At 50.6% G+C, this 19,533-nt stretch overlaps 1 protein-coding gene across 1 annotated transcript in view; it reads right to left on the bottom strand.

The window, feature by feature from the left end:
* The window catches only part of GRIK4 (glutamate ionotropic receptor kainate type subunit 4), a 262,197-nt gene that overhangs the window by 35,765 nt on the left and 206,899 nt on the right, over positions 1-19,533 (bottom strand). The window contains 4 exon segments of the mRNA XM_064173386.1: positions 1,619-1,822; positions 3,376-3,483; positions 11,331-11,435; positions 13,392-13,544. Of these exon segments, the coding sequence (XP_064029456.1) occupies positions 1,619-1,822; positions 3,376-3,483; positions 11,331-11,435; positions 13,392-13,544 (570 nt within the window).

The following is a 19,533-nucleotide window of genomic DNA, read 5'->3' on the forward strand; positions in this document are numbered from 1 at the left end:
GCAGAGAGAGTGATTGGCATTGGAATGGGCTGCCCAGGGAGGTGGTGGAGTGGCTGTGGCTGGAGGTGTTGAAGCCAAGCCTGGCTGGGGCACTTAGTGCCATGGTCTGGTTGATTGGCCAGAGCTGGGTGCTAGGTTGGGCTGGCTGAGCTTGGAGGTCTCTTCCAACCTGTTTGATTCTATGAGTCACCATCCTCCCTGTAAAGAATTTCTGCCTGATCTCCAGTCTTAATCTGCCCTCCTCAAGCTTTAATCCATTCCCTCTCATCCTATCACTATAAGCCCTTGTAAAAAGTCCCTCCCCAGCTTTCTTGTAGCTTCAGGTACTGCTCTAAGATCTCCCTGGAGTCTTCTCTCCCAGGCTGAGCAGCCCCAACTCTTCCAGCCCGTCCCCTAGGGAAGATTCTCCTCTGGATCCACTCCAACAGCTCCACCTCCTTCTTGTGCTGGGGGCACTAGAGGAGAGTGGAGGAGCAGAGTCACCTCCCTTGCCCTGCTCATCGCCTGCAGCTATGAGGAAAGCCATGACAGGAGCCGCAGACACTTTTCCTGGAGCCACAGGGGTTAGATTCAGATCCTCATTCCTCTGCTTTGCATGAGGATGTGCCACTGCTGTGAAGATAATTCTGGGATGCTTAGGGGCTCCTCTCACCTAGTGGTGTGGATTATCACAGCTACACCTCACTGCAGGTTTGCTGCCAGCTGAGAAACTGTTGCTGGGCTCTCTCAGGAGCCCTGGCAATAACAAGGCAGGGTAGAAATCAGGGAGTGAGGAAGCATTGACTTAAATAACATCAATCTTAATGTTAGCTTTGGCTAAGCCTATTTTACTAAGGATCTCAGAGCATTTTGTGAACTGTATTTAAGCTTCAGAGTCCCTGGGGAAGAACTGCCTTTAGCTGTGGAGGCAAACAAAGAGCAGGTGTAGGGGGTCTAGGCTGCCTGAGCACACAACACATGCAGAAGTGTTGTCAAACCCTGCAGAAGCATTCAGCTTTCAGTCTGGCTGCTGCACAGCAACAGGGTGAAGCAGAGCCAGGGGGGAAAAAAACCACCAAACCTCAATGCACACACTTCAAGTAAACAAAAAATGTTCCTCTTCAAAAAACTTCTCAAAGTCAAGAGGCTGAAATGAATCTGCCAAAACTTCCCCGGGGTAGAAATGTGCCTCTTGCTTCCCCTCCCAGGCATTGTGCTTTTGAAAGCTTTCTTCAGCTTCTACCAAGCCCTGCCAGGACCTCCTCATTTTCCTGTTTCAACATTTCATTAATTTTTTCCCCACTGGGAAAAGAAATAATCCATTCTGCCTCAAGCTCTTACACAGCGATGCTGGAGTCCAGACCTCTCTTCCAACAAAACTAAGCACCCCCTGAGAGCAGCCGAGGTCCTGACTCCCGCTCTGCCTACTTTGCAAGGCTGTTCACATGGGTAAAACAAATACGTTTGCCATTGGGAGAACACATTAAATGGAGATCTTCTGGCCAAAGGCCCACAAATGGACTGAACCCCCCCCGAATCCAGCCTCATAATCCCGGAGCACTTAACCAAGCATGAGGGCTTTTCACTGCCAAGCCCCACCAGGGAGAGCACAGTGCAAAAGAGCAGCTAATTCACTTACCCGAGCAATCAGCTCCCCAACCATTCCTGTCCATGTGCCATTGGCCTCGGGGACTCCATAGACACCATCCCCAACCAGGTGGATCTTGTAGTTGAAGCGCAGGATCTCCGCCAGCTCCTTCAGCATGTCCACGCAGAAGCCCTCGTAGCGGTCGTTGCCTTCCAGCTCCTGGTGGTTCCACTTCAGCATTAAGTAAGGGTTTTCCTGCATTGAAACTGGGCAGCTGTCATTCCCATCTTAGCCGAGCTGCCAGCCAGCCACAGGCTGCAGCAGGCTGGAAGGCACCCTCGAAGGGTGACTTGTCCAGCCCTCCCCTGCAGGCAGCAGCGACGACCCCAACTGCAGCAGGCAGCTCAGGAGCGACTCAGAGAGCTGGAGATGGCTAAGGGAAGAGCTCAGTGCTGTCTACAACTACCTGAAGAGACATTGTGGAGAGGCTGCTGCTGGGCTCCTCTCCCAGGAAGTTGGAGACAGAAAAAGGGGGAATGGCCTCAAGCTGAGGCTGGGGAGGTTTAGATTGGACATTAGGAAAAGGTTTTTCAGGGACTGCAGGGAAGTTGGACTGGAAGAGCTCCAGAGGTCCCTTCCAACCAGAGTGGTCTATGATTCTGATTCTATGATTCTAAGGTGTGGAGCAGGGCCACAGGAAGGCAAAAAGGCTCAGGAAGGGCATGGAGAATAAATCTTATGAGGAGCAACTGAGGGAGCTGGGGATGGTTAGTGTGAGGAAGAGGAGGCTGAGGGGAGACCTCACTGCTGTCTACAAATACCTGAGGGGACATTGTGGAGAGGCTGCTGCTGGGCTCTCCTCTCAGGTAGTAGAGACAGGGAGAATGGCCTCAAGCTGAGTCTGGGGAGGCTTAGATTGGATATGAGGAAAAAGTATTTCACGAAGAGAGTGGTCAGGGACTGGAATGAGCTGCCCAGGGAGCTGGTGGAGTCACCCAGCCTGGAGGTGTTTAAGGGTGGTTTGGATGTGGTGCTTGGGGATATGATTTAAGGTTTACAGTTGGAATTGGGAATGTGATTTATGGTTTAAGGTTAGACTTGGTGAACCTGAGGTTCTTTCCCACCCTGGATGTCTCCATGATTCTGTGATCAAGGCTGTTCTTCAGTGTTCCCAGGGATAGGGCCTCAACCACATCCCTGAGCAGCCTGTTGCAGTATTTCACCACTCTCATTGTGAAGAACTTCCTCCTGATGTCCAACCTGCTCCAGTTTCAAATGGGTTGTTCCACCAATACAGCACTGAGCACAGGACAGAGAGGTCAGTAGGCTCCCTGGCAGCATCAGGGACTCATACAAGGGGCACCCAGTTCTAGGTCCGAGCCCAATACATCCCTCTCAACAGGCATGTAAAAATTGTGCTCATTTGGGCCAATTTCAGTAATTTTATGGGTAGAAGGGACAACTGTCCCCTCAACTTAGCAGCTGTACTCAAAACAAGAACATCATTCAGAGATTAATGTAAAATGGCAACTTCTCCCCAGCCCAGCCCTCTCCCCAGCTGCTTCTGAATTCATCAAATATCATTTCCATATGAAACATCAACTTGAGTTTAATTACACTGTCATGAATTGTCCTCAGTGCTGTAATTAGAGATTTGCTCGTCTGTTCTCTCTGAAATCAGTGTGCAATGCTGCATGCTGGGGGCCAAGGGGGGCACAAGAGGGAATAATCTTCTAGCTGATTGATATCTGCAAGCCTTTGGGCTGGGAAAAGAGCTAATGGGAACTGTAGGTGACCTCCTCACTTACCAGGATGGTGGTGACAATGAGGGTGGTGTTGAACAGACTGTCTGATATGTTGGAGGAGAAGATCCTGTTGTCCATGCTGAGTCCTTCAGACACGTGCCAGTGGCCAATCTGGGGAGATAAACAACACAATAATGGAATTTGCAGGGCAAATGACTCTGCACACCTGCCATATGGCTCTGGTGACTGACAACCATCAAGCTGGCCCTGCCAGAGGTCTTTATCAATGCTCCATTACCTTTATAATACATCCCCCACACTGGGCCAGCAGAGAGATGAACCTGCTGGTACACAGCCTCACCGGTGTGATGACGCCAAAAACCTGTCCCTGCCCATGGTTGGCACTGCTGGGTCAGTGCCACACCCACTGATGGCACTGGGCTCTTCACACGGGCACTGTGTGTCACAGACACTGCTCAGAAGAACTTCAGGGAGTCCTGAAGCCTCAGCATTTCACAGTGAAAGGCTGAAAACGAGGAGACAAAGTCCCTTTGTCTCTAAATCCTGCATTGCTTTATGAGGTCTATGACAAAGGTTTCATCTGCCTGAAAGCAGGCAAAGCTTGCCCCTGTCCTCCTGGGAGCACCACTGCCATTAGCCAAAGGCTGATAGCCTGAGAGTCCACTGGGGGAGAGCTCCACAGCAGCAGTGCTGACCTGCTGCAGACACCTTCCAGCCCTGCCCAGCATTTCACCTCGGTGGCAGGTGGCAAAATGAAGTCACGTTCTCAGAGGTGCTGCACTATGACTCATCTCCTCTCTCTGCTCTGATGGATGCCAACCACTATGATTAAGTGTCTCCAAACTCTTTGATTCAGGCTCATCACACCCAACAGCTCCACGGACAGCATCAGTGCCACTGCAGCAAACCTAATTCCCACTGCTGCTGGTGGGGAGCAGCTCTTCAGCTCCTGGGGGGACATGGTGACTCAGCTGCAATGAAAGGCGACCAGCCACTGCCTTCAGCCAGGGGGAGGAACATTCAACAGAATCTAATTTTAACTTCAAGAGCCTAATCTCCCTCCCTCAGAGCTCTGGGCAGGGAGATCAGCACCTCCAGCAGCTCAGCTCGGAGCACGCAAATCAGGCGCTCGCTCTCTTACACTCCCTCACAAAAGCCTCTGCTTGTTCTCGTGGATAAAGTGGTGGCTGAAGGAGGCCAAGCTCACCTCTCCTCTCCTTTTACTCCTGAAAAGCCTCTCTGCCCCTATCAGGTCCTAGCCCTCTGAATGCTGAGTTGCTGCCCACAGCCTAAGTCCTCTGACACTACTGAAAGAAGCTGCTGTGGCCCTCAGAAGTAGTAGGTGACCCTAAGGTGTCACCTCCATAGCTGTGGTGGCAGAAGAAAGCTGTTCCCAGTTGCCTCAGGCTGACATGAGCTGTCTTGGGCACTGCTGGTCTGAGGCAGGTTATCCCCTCGCTGTGCCAGACTTGTCAGGGTGGTAGGAACAAATTGATTTCTTTTCCATCAAAGAGCAATCTCTCTGTGTTCAAAGAGGTGAGGGAAGGCAGTGCAGAGCTTGGGGCCAGGTGGGTGCACCCCTGCAAATGAACACGAGCGGGCTGATTTACACCACTCCAGGACTGACTCTGTGCTCTCAGTATCTTCTCTTGGCAGTGCTTTGCCTCTGGTGTGACTGATGGCTCCAAGACCTCAGAGTCACTTCCCAGCTCGTGCATCTGCACCAAGCAGAACCTGAGGCTGCAGCCAGCTGCAATACTGTTGGCAAACTGAATTGCTCTGGACACTGAGCAAAGGGCCAAGTCCTTTCTTCTGCCTCTCAGTGCAAATCCAGTCTAAGGAACTGACAAGCCACTACAGAAGTGGCCACCTGCAAGGAGTCCTAAATCCTTTCTCCTCATCCCTAGGCACAAGGAGCAGCGGGAAGTGCAAACAGGATAGCTTATACTCGATGGCTCTGGAGAAGCAAAGCAGGCAGGGAAAGCAAGGAACAGTCATGTGCATGTCTGCTCTCCTCCCTGGCTGGAGTTGAGGCACTGAGATGCAGCAGCATGGGTAGAGGCAGCTAAGTCCCCCGGGGGGCTTTGTTTACTCTGCAGATAACACAACAGAGATTATTCCTGTGAGCTGCCAGCCCAGCCCCTCCACCAACATCAGTAATGCTCTGTTAAAAGCACCTGGCAGGGCAAGGACCTCTGGGTGCATTGGAAGCATGAACTCTTGGAGACTTCCCAACAGGAGAGGCACTGGGCTATTAGCCTCACCTGGCAGCTGAGGGGATGGAGGCACAGTGATGGAGTCTCAGAGAAGGCAAGGAACAGACCTTGGGAATCCTGTTCTTGACTGTTTGTTGAGGCTTAACTGCCAGCCAGCCTGCAGCATCACAGTAACTCCACAGCGCAGGACCCATCTCTGGCAGCAACAGTCCCAAACTGGGAGACTCACCACAGACTTCAGGGGCAGGGAGCCCTTGAAGCACAGCTCTCACTGGTCTGTGCAGAGTCTGCACTGGCAGGATGGGATGAATTTATCCCACTCTATTCCCCAGCTCCACACAGAGGTGCTTACCCCTGGCTGTGACTGCTGAACACCCTTTGTGCCTGCCCCTGGCTGTGACTGCTGAACACCCTTTGTGCCTACCTTTGTCTGTGACTGCTGAACACCCTTTGTGCCTACCCCTGGCTCTGACTGCTGAACACCCTTTGTGCCTACCTTTGGCTGTGACTGCTGAACACCCTTTGTGCCTACCCCTGGCTCTGACTGCTGAACACCCTTTGTGCCTGCCCCTGGCTCTGACTGCTGAACACCCTTTGTGCCTGCCCCTGGCTCTGACTGCTGAACACCCTTTGTGCCTACCCCTGGCTGTGACTGCTGAACACCCTTTGTGCCTGCCCCTGGCTCTGACTGCTGAACACCCTTTGTGCCTGCCCCTGGCTCTGACTGCTGAACACCCTTTGTGCCTGCCCCTGGCTCTGACTGCTGAACACCCTTTGTGCCTACCCCTGGCTCTGACTGCTGAACACCCTTTGTGCCTAGCCCTGGCTGTGACTGCTGAACACCCTTTGTGCCTACCCCTGGCTCTGACTGCTGAACACCCTTTGTGCCTACCCCTGGCTATGACTGCTGAACACCCTTTGTGCCTACCCCTGGCTGTGACTGCTGAACACCCTTTGTGCCTACCCCTGGCTCTGACTGCTGAACACCCTTTGTGCCTACCCCTGGCTATGACTGCTGAACACCCTTTGTGCCTACCCCTGGCTGTGACTGCTGAACACCCTTTGTGCCTACCCCTGGCTCTGACTGCTGAACACCCTTTGTGCCTAGCCGGGGCTGTAACTGCTGAACACCCTTTGTGCCTAGCCCTGGCTGTGACTGCTCAACACCAGACCCTCTGCAGCAATTGCCTCTCTGAGCAAGTGATCAGTCATAAACGTTGCCTAATTCTTTTTCTCCCCGATTTGACGAGCAGAGATTAGTGACAGATTAACTTTAATTTTAACAGCCCTCACTGCTCTCAAATTTGTCCCTCCCCTGCTGGCATACTGAGACTAATTGACTGCCTCCTCCTCTGGCAGCACAGTGGGTTTGACCTCGCGTTTAACACAGCACCAAAGCAGAACACTCCCATGTGCTGGGGTACTTCCACCCCATCCTGGCTCGCTCCAGCTTCCCACTGCCCCACTCACACATAATAAAAATGATAAAGGTACTAATTGACTCCTCACACTGTTTGCTGTTTCTGAAGTGTAATGTGTCAGAGGATGGCTGGGCTGGTCAGACCTCTCCCTCTCCTGCAAGATGGATGTTAAGGTGATTTTAATCATCCCTATCTACATATAAAGAGCCTCTGAAAAACAGAAAACATATTAATCTGCAAAACGTGTTAGGAACTAATCAAATGCTCTCTATGGACATGGATAAGATGATTCTTTTGTTAGGGCTCTGGACCTGGATTTCAGAGATTTTAGGGCTTGGGATTTTTTAGTAGCAGATATGATTGGTCTGTATAAATACACCAGGTGGAGGAGGTGTACAGCAAAGAGGTAGAACAGCTTTTGAAGCTAAAATGATAGTGTTGGCACAAAAATAAATAGATACAAACCAGCCAGAAATAAACAGGCTAAAAATTAGAAGTGGGTCTCTAATGATCAGAGGAGCTTACGTGATGGCATCACTTCTCCAGGAGAACAATAAGGGCAGCACAACCACCTGGCTGCAAGCTGGAGCTCAATACCTTTGTGAGAGGGATTATACCACCTGGCGACAGGGAGCAGCCCATGGCCTGGGTGGAGAAAGTTCTCTCCATGTCCTCAGGTTATATGGGTCAACTGCAGATCCCCACAGCATCATCCCTGCACCTCTGAGTACCTCCCTGAGCTCAAGCCCTCTGCCCCCACTGCAGTGAGAGCCACACCATGATGCTTGCAGTGCTAGCAAGTGTCTCAGGGCAGGTGAGAAAGGCACTGTGCCAGGAAGAGACACAATTAAGTAGGCACTGGGTACATGGTGCCTGCACTGGCCCAAACAGGAGGCAATAAAACAAAGCCACAAAGGAAAGCCCTCAGAGCACCCTGCACAGGTCTGCCAGAGCTAAGGCATGGCAAGCAGGCAGACACTCCCTCCACAGAAGTCAGCACAGGACCCAGAGTGCCCACTATTAAAACCTGTACAAGCACAAGACCTGCAGGCTCCCTGCTCCCAGGGCCAGGCAGCAACTCCCCTGATCCCTTCCTCCCCAGACATCCCTTCAGACAACCTGATGGACACCTGACACAGCCCAGGCAGGACCCAAAGATGGCACATGCTCAGCTAGCCAGGTCCTGGAAGGCAAAAGATGTTCAGCTGTTGGCAAGATCTGTCTCCAAACTCTTGCTGGGGGTAACAGTTGATGAGGAACAAGCCCCACCGAGACTGATTAGCCACTGCTAAGTTAAAAAGGTTTGATGTAGGGATTGCAAAGGGTTTCAGAGCTATTGGCTGCTAATTCATCTGTATCTCATCAACATACCAATTAGACACCCCAGCACTTGCACTGCTCTCTCTCAGGACACCAGCAGAGCCTTTAGCTAAACAGCAACTAATCAGCTACACCTAGGACTGGGCACCGAAGGGTCACAGGCAGCGATGGGGACAATGCACCCACGGCAGGGCTCCAGCCCCAACAGCAGCTTCCTCTGCCTCTCCTCTGCACGTTTGCCTTCCTTGGGGTCCTTCTTCATTGCCTTCTGCTGTTAAGCTGCCAAACCTCTGCTCTTGCTGAGTGTAAATCACTGCCCTGAGTGTGGAGGGTGTGCTGCAATGGTTTTTAATGGGGCAAAGAAAGGGGAAAAAAACCCCAAACAAACCCAGCAAGATGACATTTACAAACTCAGCTCCTGTCAGACCTGTGGATCACCAACACATGAATGAATCTGTGAACAGAGAGCAGCTCTCCTGTGGCTGGGGAAAGACTGCCACTGGTTAAGCTAAATGAGGAAAAGCCATGTTTGGTGAGTCACAGAAAGGGATTAAAAACTGGATGTCGAAGAGCCCCTGTCTCTGCTTGCCCAACAGCAACAGCCAGTTAGAAAGCCTCAGTGTCTCCAGTCTGTTTGCTGGCTTCAAAATTTGGTGAATTCTCCATCAAAGCTGATGAGCTGGAAGTCCCTGTGGCTTTGATAGATGGAAAGAGAGACGGGGGGAGAGAGAAAAAGAGAGAGAGGGAAGGAGAAAGAGGAATGTGCAGACAGCATGGGCTTGATTAAAACTAAGGAGGAAACCAAAGTGTTTTAAACAAGAGCCTGAGCAAATTGGTTAATGCAACTCTTGGGAACAAGGCTGGCTCCAGGATGTGAATGTCTATTCCTTGCCCCATCCTCTCACGGTGGGTTTAATTAAATGATTTCTAATTATTTATTTAGCATTTTTTATTACAAGAAGCCAGGCTGATGGGAAGACAATAACCACAGAGATGGTTATTTAAAAGCAGCTTTTTCCTTCCTTGTGCAGTGGCTGAGAGAGGGGCAGGCAGGATCCTGCCCTGGTTTCACAGCTCTGTCCAGGGATGCCCTTCCCAGCTGGGCACAGCAGGACAAAGTCTTGCAGCCTGTGAGGGGCCACAATATCCCCCCCAGGCATTGCTGTCAGTCAGGCAAGACCCCTGAAAAGGGGAGAGCAGATGTTGGAAAGGCTGTTGCAGGCATGCAGAGCAGTTTTAAGAAGACTAAGTCCTCCACGATGGGTTTCTGACAGGAGAGGGCTTGCAGCCACTACGAGGCTCTCAGCAGGCAGCTGCACACGCCGAGGGACTGTCCCCATCCTTCCAGCACCTCATTATTGTGACTGGAAGTGATTCATCACCATTGTGCTCTGATGGGAAACTTGAGAAGCTTAGTCCCAGCACAGCTTTCTTGGGTACCTCTGAAACAAGCTGCTTATTACCAAGCTTCTGCAACAGGTCAGGAAAGGTTTTCTCCTGTCAGGCCAGGTTTGTGGAGAAGAACCGAGACTTTTCATCTCAGGGCAGATTAGGCTGCAGCCAGAGCTATCCGTGGAGCTCTGGGAGAAGCACTGCTCCAGGAGGACCTCTGCATTTCATGTGAGCTCTCTGCCACATTTCAATAGAGCAAAAACATAGCTGTCAGAGTGAGGTTTACAGCTTCTGCTTCCTTTGCTCCAGCTGAATGCATGCACTTATTAATGCAGATGGGCTTGGACCTGTCACTTCTGCTCAGAGTGTGATGGACCTGGGAAATGATTAAAAGGGCATTGGTGCTATGAGAGATCTTAATGTGGGGGAAATGCCATCCCGATCCCTTGCTCACTCAGCCAAAGGCAACGTTCAAAGCTGAGCTGTCACTTGACAGGTAAGAACTGGCAGACAACACCCTTGCCAAAGCTAAAATTCACTGCTGCCAGACCAGGAGAGATTTCCTAACACCAGAAATGCTCTGTTGGTGTGGGGTAAGATACAGCTGCTTTTGTTCTCTGCCAGCCTGTAGGAGCAGTGGCAGTCCCTGAGAAAAGGGGAGGTGCAGAGCTGTCAGCAAGGAAATAAGAGAGATGAAAACCCCCTTTTCTGGCACTTCCATTTGTCTTCCTGGATAAGGTTTGGATTTACCACTAAAACCCTAATTCCTTGAGCTTGTGTCAGGTAATCTCAACAGTTTGATAGTGGCCCCACATCGTTATCCTCAACCTTAAGCTGCAGCCAGAAAATATCCCTCAGACAGAAAGAGTAACAAGCAAGAGGAAGAACTAACACTGTGAGGAATATACAAGACAAAAAGCTACAGTTAAATAAACCCATGAGTGACCTGTTCTAGTGGGAGATGTCCCTGCCTATGGCAGGGGGTTGGAACTGGATGAGATTTGAGGTTCCTTCCAACCTAAACCACTCTATGATTCATAGGTAATGCCTCATTATAGCTTCTCTATATAAATCAGAGGACTGGACCAAAGATCAAAACATTGAGGGGGTAGGACTCTTCTGCCAGGCAATCAGCAGCAGAACAAGAGGACATAGCCTCAAGCTGAGCCAGGGGAGGTCTAGGCTGGATGTTAGGAGGAAGTTGTTGGCAGAGAGAGTGACTGGGCATTGGAATGGGCTGCCCAGGGAGGTGGTGGAGTCTCTATGGCTGGAGGTGTTGAAGCCAAGCCTGGCTGGGGCACTTAGTGCCATGGTCTGGTTGATTAGCTAGGGCTGGGTGCTAGGTTGGACTGGCTGAGCTTGGAGGTCTCTTCCAACCTGGTTGATTCTATGATTACAGTGGAAGACAATCCATAAACCAAGAGCTAAATCTTGCCCTTCCTTCCACACACCACGCTGGGGGTCGGGAGCTCCCGACAAAGGACTGTCCCCTTTGCTTTCCATCCCAGAAGCAGTTGTTTGGAAGGGTTCACACTACCCTTTCCTCTACCTATTTCATGGGAAAGTCTCCCAATTTCCTCATGCAGTTCATTTTTCAGTGCCTGTGTCTCTAGGGGCTGAAGGACTGGAGCAGCACAGCTGCTCTTACCTGCCGGAAGCCGCTGCGTGTGTGCTGCAGGATCTTCAGGGCGTAGTTGGACCTCTGCCCTTTGCTGTTGAATTCGATGTGGCCGGTGAGGCCTTCCAATTCTACCTGTCCAAGAGAGAATGAGTTACAGCGCCCATCAAGGTGGCTTACCCCACCACCCACAGCAGAGGTGTGTGTGGAGGGACAGCCACTTGCCCCATGCACCACCCTCCCAGCAGGTACAGCGACGCAATCCTCCTGTCTCAATCCTAATTGCTTTTGGAGTCTGGCTAGGGCAGAAGGGAGGTGTGGAGGGCAGCAGCAGACAATCATCAGTGCAGGGATTCCTGGATTTCTTTGCTCTGCTTTACAGCAACCACCTCCACAGTCCCTCAACACCTCACAGATTCACAGATGGCATCAGGTTGGAAGGGACTCTCAAAGCTCATCTTGTCCAACCCTCCTGAAGTCAGCAGGGACACCTCCAACTAGATAAGGCTGCCCAGGGCCACATCAAGTCACAGAATCATAGAATCAGTCAAGGTTGGAAGGGACCACAAGGATCAGCCAGTTCCAACCCTCCTGCCATAGGTAAGGTCACCTCACACTAGATCAGGCTGGCCAGAGCCTCATCCAGCCTGGACTTAAACATCTCCAGAGATGAGGCTTCCACCACCTCCCTGGGCAACCCATTCCAGGCTCTCACCACCCTCATGCCGAAGAGCTTCTTCCTAACATCCAGTCTCAACCTACCCATTTCCACCTCTGCTCCATTCTCCCCACCCCTATCATTACCTGACAGCCTAAAAAGTCCCTCCCCAGCTTTCTTATAGCCCACTTAAGATACTGCAAGGCCACAAGAAGGTCACCTGGGAGCCCTCTCCTCTGCAGACTGAATAGGCCCAATTCCCTCTGCCTCTCCTCACAGCAGAGCAGCTCCAGCCTTCTGATCACCCTCATGGCCATTCTCTGGACACCTTTCAGTACATCCATAGACCTCTTGTCCCAGGGGCTCCAGAACTGGACACAATACTCCAGGTGGGGTCTCACCAGTGCAGAGGAGAGGGGGAGGATCACTTTCCTTGCCCTGCTGTCCACATTTCTCTTGATGCAGCCTAAAATCTGGTTGGCTGTCTGGGCTGCAAGAGCACATTGACAGCTCAGATTGAGCTTCTTGTCCTCCCTCTATCCCAAGGCTAACACCATCCTCTGCAGCAAGCAGAAGCTCTTTGCTGTGTCACACTGAATCGCTGCCTGGGGATTGCTGCACAAACCATTCTGTGCTGTTTTCAAGACAAGAGTTTGTTACAGAGGAGCCAGGATGAGTGTTCAGCCTTGCTGTGCACATTAACCACTGCTCACTTGCTGCTGGAGCACCTCTTCAGTAGTGAGGGCAAGCTGCTGAGCATGCTAAGAGCAGAGCCAAAGGAAACTCAGGGAATTTCTTGTCTTTGACTAAGGGGGAGATATAAGCAGGGTTAACACACATGGACCAAAGTGGTACAAGGGTCAAGTTCGGCTGAACTTTAGGGAGAAAAAAAGTCAGCTGCATCCCAGAGATTCAGAAAAGAGGCTCCTTCTGCATGGCCAAGCTTAGCTCTTGTGATGCACATTGACTAACTCCAAGTATTTCACAAAGCTGAGATTCCAGGGTCTGTTCTCATGCCAGAACTAGGTTTGATCAGTTCCAGCGACCACACTCTTGGGCTCAGAGCAGCCCAAACCTCTTCATCGAGAAACTCACATCTTCCCCCTGAGCTCTAAACGACTGTGCTGTGTGACCTTATATCACTCAAAACAGAGCTCCAACAGCTGAGAAACAGGCATACTTAAAACAAAATCGTTTAAAAAATCACTGAGCTCCAGTTTTTCTGCAGCAAAGCCTGAAAAAAAGGAGCTACTCATTGTTCCAAGGCCAGTGACAAACCAGCCCTCAGATCTCCTCTCTTTTCATTCCCAATGCTACCTTCAAACGGGCTTGAGAACTGTGCCAGCACCAGCATGCTCACACACATATCTTTTGCTCCTGGCAGTGACAGGCACTAGCTCCTAACACAGCTGCAAACTTCAGTCCCTTCTCACCATTCTCAGGTAGTTCATCAGGCTGGTGCCGTGCTGCCAGATCTGGGCAGAGCCACAGGACAAAGGCTTCACTCCGATCTCCTGGCTGCGGTTCAGCTCCTGCACGGCAGTCACCACAGCATACACAGCATCGAACAGCAGGGCAGAAGAGAGCTGTGGGGAAAGGGAGAAGAACGTTGAGATGGGAAGACAAAAAAAGCCTGAGCTTGCCCCTGCACCTTCAGGACCCTGCAGCAAGCAGCAGAGTGCATTATTCACAACCTCAGCCAGGGTCAGAAGTCGTTTGCCACCCTCATTTCCACTTCTTTTCTGTTATGTTTCTCCTCTTGCTTGCTTCCTTACCTCTTCTGTCTCTGCTTGCTTGCTCCACAGAGCTTCTTCCGTCGCTATCATCATTCTGTCTTTATTTATCCCTCCTCCTTTCCTGTTTCTATCTCAGTTTCCTAAAGCAATGAACCCTTTCTAATCAAGGCCTGATGTTTTGGTACTCTGGTTACCTCCTGAACAGGAGAGACACTCCTCAGAGCATCAGGTTTGTGAAGTGTTTAAAGTAGGCAGTGGGGCAAAATAAAGCTCCTGTGTCTGCAGCCACAGAAGGAAAGGCTGCTTCAGCCTTCATTAGGCACCAGTGCCCTTCTCTGACCAGTGTTTTAAAGGGAGATGGGCAAGTAATGAGGCTTTGCTATGTTTGCTTCTTGAGAACCTAAGACCTGCCTTTCAGACCCTGTAGAGATCATCTAATCCCCTGCTACAACCTCCAGTTTCCTGCTGCCTGTCACCTGCTCTGTAGTGGCGTTGCCAAAGCCGTGTTTAGAATCACAGAGCTCATCCCCTCTGCTTCTCATCTGTGCCTTCTTTTTCCCATTTTTGTCTTTAATCAGATTATTTTGCACATCAAGCCTCACAAACCATGTTTTTCACCCGTGCACAACCATCTTGATGGTTTTGATCCAGGCAATAATCAGCCATTTGCTCTTTCCTGTTCACTGTTGTGACTAAGATTTCACTTTTAATTACTGTCACCTCCTGACTCTGCTGGAGTTAAATCATTGCATTTCCTTTCTATCAAGGCTACATCTTCCTCATGGCTACTTCTGAGATCATTCCAGCACTGGGTTCAGCCTCTAGCCTGGAGCTCCTTTCCTCCATCTCTACCCTGTTTGTGACTTATGGCAGTTCAGCAGCGTCTGCCTCCTCTCTTCTCCCCAAAGCCTGATTGGGTTTATTCACTTCTGCCAGTGGCCCTCCAGGGACAGTCTTGCCCAGCTCAATCAGCCCAACAAACCTTCAGCTTCTGCTGTGTTACTGATTTAAACAGAGTGAGCCAGACTTAACCCTGCTTGATCTACTCAGATCAGTGGCAAGATCTCCTTGGCCACAATGGCCCAGGACTGGGGAACTAACAAGCAGCACAAAATCTTAAGGTGCACAAGCTGGCAGAAGTCACAAGGCATAATTCCAGACTAATGCTAGCAAAGCCCCAGTCAGAGCCCTAATGGAACCAGTGACCTCTCACTTTCCCAACCCCAGTACAGACTCCCATTTGCTCTGTCACATTCCCCCTTGTATGTACCAGGTCAATCTGTTTTACACAGATGGCATCTAGGGACTCTGCAGCAAGCACTAAACAGCCTGAGTGGCATCTGTCAGTCTTCACAGAATCAGCACAGAATGGCTTGAGTTGGAAGGGATCTGAAAGATCATCTGGTTCCAACTGCTTCCATGAGAGCAGGCTGCACAAAGCCTCAGCCAGCCTGGTCTTAAACACTTACAGGGATAAGGTGTCCACAACTTCTTTGGGCGACCCACTCCAGTGTCTCACCACCCTTCCTGTAAAGATTCTCTTCCAAATGTCCACTCAAAATGTACCCTGCTCATTTCAAACTGCTGTCCCTCATCCTACTACCTCATGCCCTTTTATAAGTCCCTCTCCAGCCCTTGTGTCTTGCAGCTGAGCTGTTTCCCGTGCAACGAGCCCCTTTGCTCATGTATGTTGAGAGCTTTCTGCTAATAAGCAGGGTTGACTGGTTTCAGAGCTATGAAATTTTATTACAGCTACTTAGCAGGAGACAAACTGGAACACCAGAGCCACCTGAGAGTGTGCACAAGGAACTGGGGGCAGAGTGGGAACAGAAACTGGGTATCCTGTCTTGTCTCAGCTCTGAGATACCACAGGTCCCTTTGCAAGCAGCAATCCTTTCTCCTGCACTTATTCCCTTCCACTCAGGGGCAAGCCTGCTAAGGCTTTTTACCCAATATTCACATCTGACCTAAACATTCCCCTCCCAGGAAGCATTTTCTAGATCTCCTTAAAGGAGCTGCTATATCCTTCTCCATACCTTTCTTTTTCATACCTTCAGTATGAGCTTTTTTCCTCACAGGACCTCTCCAGCCTGCCCCATCCTCAGCCCCTGCTCCACGAAGCTCTTTAGTGCACACTTAATTTTAACTGCAGATCAAATCCCATCCAGGATATCACACAATTAGCAATTTCTCTCTTTGATCAGGAACCACATCAATGCCCCTTGGCCAAACAAAACTGTTACAGAAGCAAACACAAGCCCTGTGAAAGTTCCAACATCCCACACTGAATCAGAATATTGGCCTGGTGTTTTTAATTGTCTCCTGTTGGCTTTTCATTTCCATTTTCCCTGAGCAGTTAATGATCTCTTATTAGCTGGTGAGCAAGAGACTTGTAGATCATAGTGAAGCATTTGACATTATTGATTGGAATATTTTACTCCTTAGCCTTGAACACTCTGTTAGGATTTCTGGCAACCTCCTTATGATTTTAAGCAATTTAGGCACTGGGGAGGGGGTTGTGATATGCAGGACCAAGTTGTCTTGGGAGGCAATGGGCATCCTTCCCATGCTCTCAGCATACTTCCCCTCCTTTAGTGGAGAAGGCCATAACCAGCAGAGGAGTGGAGACAGGGCTGGAGGCAGCACCTCTGTCACTTCCTCTAGGCAGATCCAGCAAGGGGGATCTGGCACTGCTCTCGTGTGCCTCTCCCTGACTTCCTCTATGTCACCTATAAAATCTCTCACTGTGTTTATGCTCTGGTTTTAAACCACAGCTTTGTCACTCTGTCACAGGAAACCAATTTCCCTGTTAACAAATTGATTCTCTCCCTTGTGTGCATCATCTGATTTGTGCAGATCCCTGTTGTTTCCCCAACCCCCCCCCCGCAAGGAAACAGGCTGTGTGAGAAAGGCTCGGTCAGCTCAGCACTGGAGCCTAACTGCAGCTTCCATGGTGCTGCCCTCTCTCCATAAAGCCTAAATCCCCTTGCTGGGTGCCTCATCCAAAGGAGGCTCCTCAAAAGGGATGGATGCTGAGCTGGGCAGCTGGGCTCACACTCCATTGCCCTCCGCCTCAGATCACAGAATGTGCTGGGCTGGAAGGGACCTCCAAGGGTCATCCAGCTCAACCCCCCCTGCAGTCAGCAGGGACATTCTCAACTAGATCAGGTTGCCCAGAGACCTGTCGAGCCTCATCTTGAATATCTGCAGGGTACAGTGTGAACAGGTGGGCAGGAGAGCCAATGGCATCCTGGCCTGTTTCAGGAGCAGTATGGCCAGCAGGACAAGGGAGGTCATTCTGCCCCTGTGCTCAGCACTGCTCAGGCCACCCCTTGAGTACTGTGTCCAGTTCTGGGCTCCTCCATTGCAGAGAGATATTGAGGTGCTGGAAGGTGTCCACAGGAGGGCGCCAAAGCTGTTGAGGGGCCTGGAGCACAGCCCTGTGAGCAGAGGCTGAGGGAGCTGGGGGGGTGCAGCCTGCAGCAGAGGAGGCTCAGGGCAGAGCTCATTGCTGTCTGCAGCTCCCTGAAGGGAGGCTGTAGCCAGGTGGGGTTGGGCTCTGCTGCCAGGCAAGCAGCAACAGAACAAGGGGACACAGTCTCAAGCTGTGCCAGAGGAGGTCCAAGCTGGGTGTTAGGAGGAAGTTGTTGTCAGAGAGAGTGATTGGCATTGGAATGGGCTGCCCAGGGAGGTGGTGGAGTCATCGTCCTTGGAAGTGCTCAAGCAAAGCCTGGCTGGGGCTCTTAGTGCCATGGTCTGGTTGATTGGCCAAGGCTGGGTGCTAGGTTGGACTGGCTGAGCTTGGAGGTTTCCTCTAACCTGATTGACTCTATGATTCTACAGCTGTGACACAAAGCCCTGAGAATAACTCAGCAGCTAGAAAGAGTCAAGAAGGAGACCTCCAGCCCTTGTGCACATCAGCTGGCAAGCCCATTCCTGTTAAGATAACTAATGCTATGTGATGCCCTGTGCCCTGGGAGCAGGGATGATGCCTGAGCTCTATCCAGGTCTGCTACAGCTCCTTGCCCACCTTGCTCCCAGCACCAGCTCTGCCCCTCTAGAACCTAACAGCAGGTGAGGCGTGGCTGAGTGGGAGATCCTGCTTTCTCTTTTATTCCTGGAAACCTCCCACATGAAGGCCACATTGAAAGGTAAGCTGATCTCCAGGGAAACACGAACAGGTTTGGCTAGTCTGGGTTTGCCCATGTGCTTTGGGTTTGGTTTATTTCAGTCCTCCTCTTCCTAAACCATTATCAGCTGCATCTTTGCCCCCAGACGTAACTGGGAGAATGCAAACCATTAAAACCCTGTGAAACAGACATTACAATCTGGATTTTATTCAATGGCATAAACACTTAATTACAAACATCTGTTTTAGGCTAAATTCTAATTACCTAATCTAGCCATCTGTAATTTGAATGATTTTCTCTGATTTCCTTTCTTTGCAATGTGATTAATGAGAATAGCATTAGAGCAAGCAGCTCCCTCCTCTTCCCTCAGACACTTCCTCAGCTCTAGCAAGAAAGCCCTGGGATTTTGCAGCTCTCAGGAAACCTCCCTCCTGCCACTTCCAGCTGTTGAGTTTCCTTTTCTCTTTTTACTAGGAGCTATCCCATGAGATATTTGCTTCCCAAGACTAAAAGGGAAAGTTCTTACACAAACAGATGCTGTCTGGGAGATGAGATCTGCCAGACTTCTACTGATGGAGATGATGCAGGGCAAAGTGGCACTGGATTTCCACTTCAGACGTGGGAGAGGAAACACATGCCCTGCCTGAGCCTGTCTCTCTTCACCTCTCTATCTTCAGCAGACAGGGCAAGGTCCTTTCCCAATTGCCTGGGACATGGCATATTGATCATGGGAGTCTTGCTGTGAACACAGAGTGAACCTTCTCATCATCAGAAAGAAATCATCTTTTGTTCAAGACTCTTCACTTCTCTTCCATGCCTTAATTTTTCCCTTGTATGAGGTCCCTCCTGAGCAGCTGACTACCACCTGGCATGAGGAGAGCTACCTAGAACAGCCAAGAGCAGCCACCTGGTGGGCACTTGGGAAGTCACTGCAGTCCCTGGGCACAAGGAATGGTTTAAATCAGGGTGATGTAGCATGGCCAAGCCCCCTCCCTCCAGACATGTGCCCCCTGGCCCGGGAGGAAACCTGCTGTATGGCTGATTAGGCTTCATGATTGAATGAAAGGAGCATCCAGCTGACTTAATGTTACACTGCTGTGTCACTTAGGCTCAGGCTCACAAACCAAACAGCTCCATGCAGCAATAAACTCTTTCACTCCTTCATAAAAAAAAAGTCCTGCAATGAGGCACCCTCCTGCATCCTTCCATCTACAGGTTTTGCTGCTTGTTCAAGACAAGGCAGGGTGAGAAGTGCAATGAGATCAGTTATTTCCCCACCACACCTGCTGCACTCCTATTCCTACTGTCTGCTCTTTGTACTATTAGAAGGAAATTTATATTTAATGCCTCCAAACAGCCTCTGCAGCTGTCAGCCAAATAGAAAGCTTCTTGGTAGTGATTCTACAGGGATTTAACAGGGCAAACAGCAAGCTCACCACAACTGCCTCTGCACAGGAGGGCTGGGAGGAAGGAAAGCAGGATGGTCCCAGGCAGGTACTAACCAGGGCCTGAGCTCCACATCCAGCCAATGGGATGTGGACATAAAGGAAGAAAGCTCCTTATTTTGCCTGCTTAAAATCACTTTGTAGTGATAATGAGGAGGTTCTCATCAGTGCACAGCTGCCTCAGCCTGTCAAGGGGACTCTGAGTTCATTAAAAGTGATGCAAAGGGTTTCACTGATGGAATTTTCTCTTTCCCTTCCTCTCCC

This window comes from Pogoniulus pusillus, chromosome 38, assembly GCF_015220805.1.
Source record: "Pogoniulus pusillus isolate bPogPus1 chromosome 38, bPogPus1.pri, whole genome shotgun sequence".
Taxonomy (NCBI): Eukaryota; Metazoa; Chordata; class Aves; order Piciformes; family Lybiidae; genus Pogoniulus; species Pogoniulus pusillus.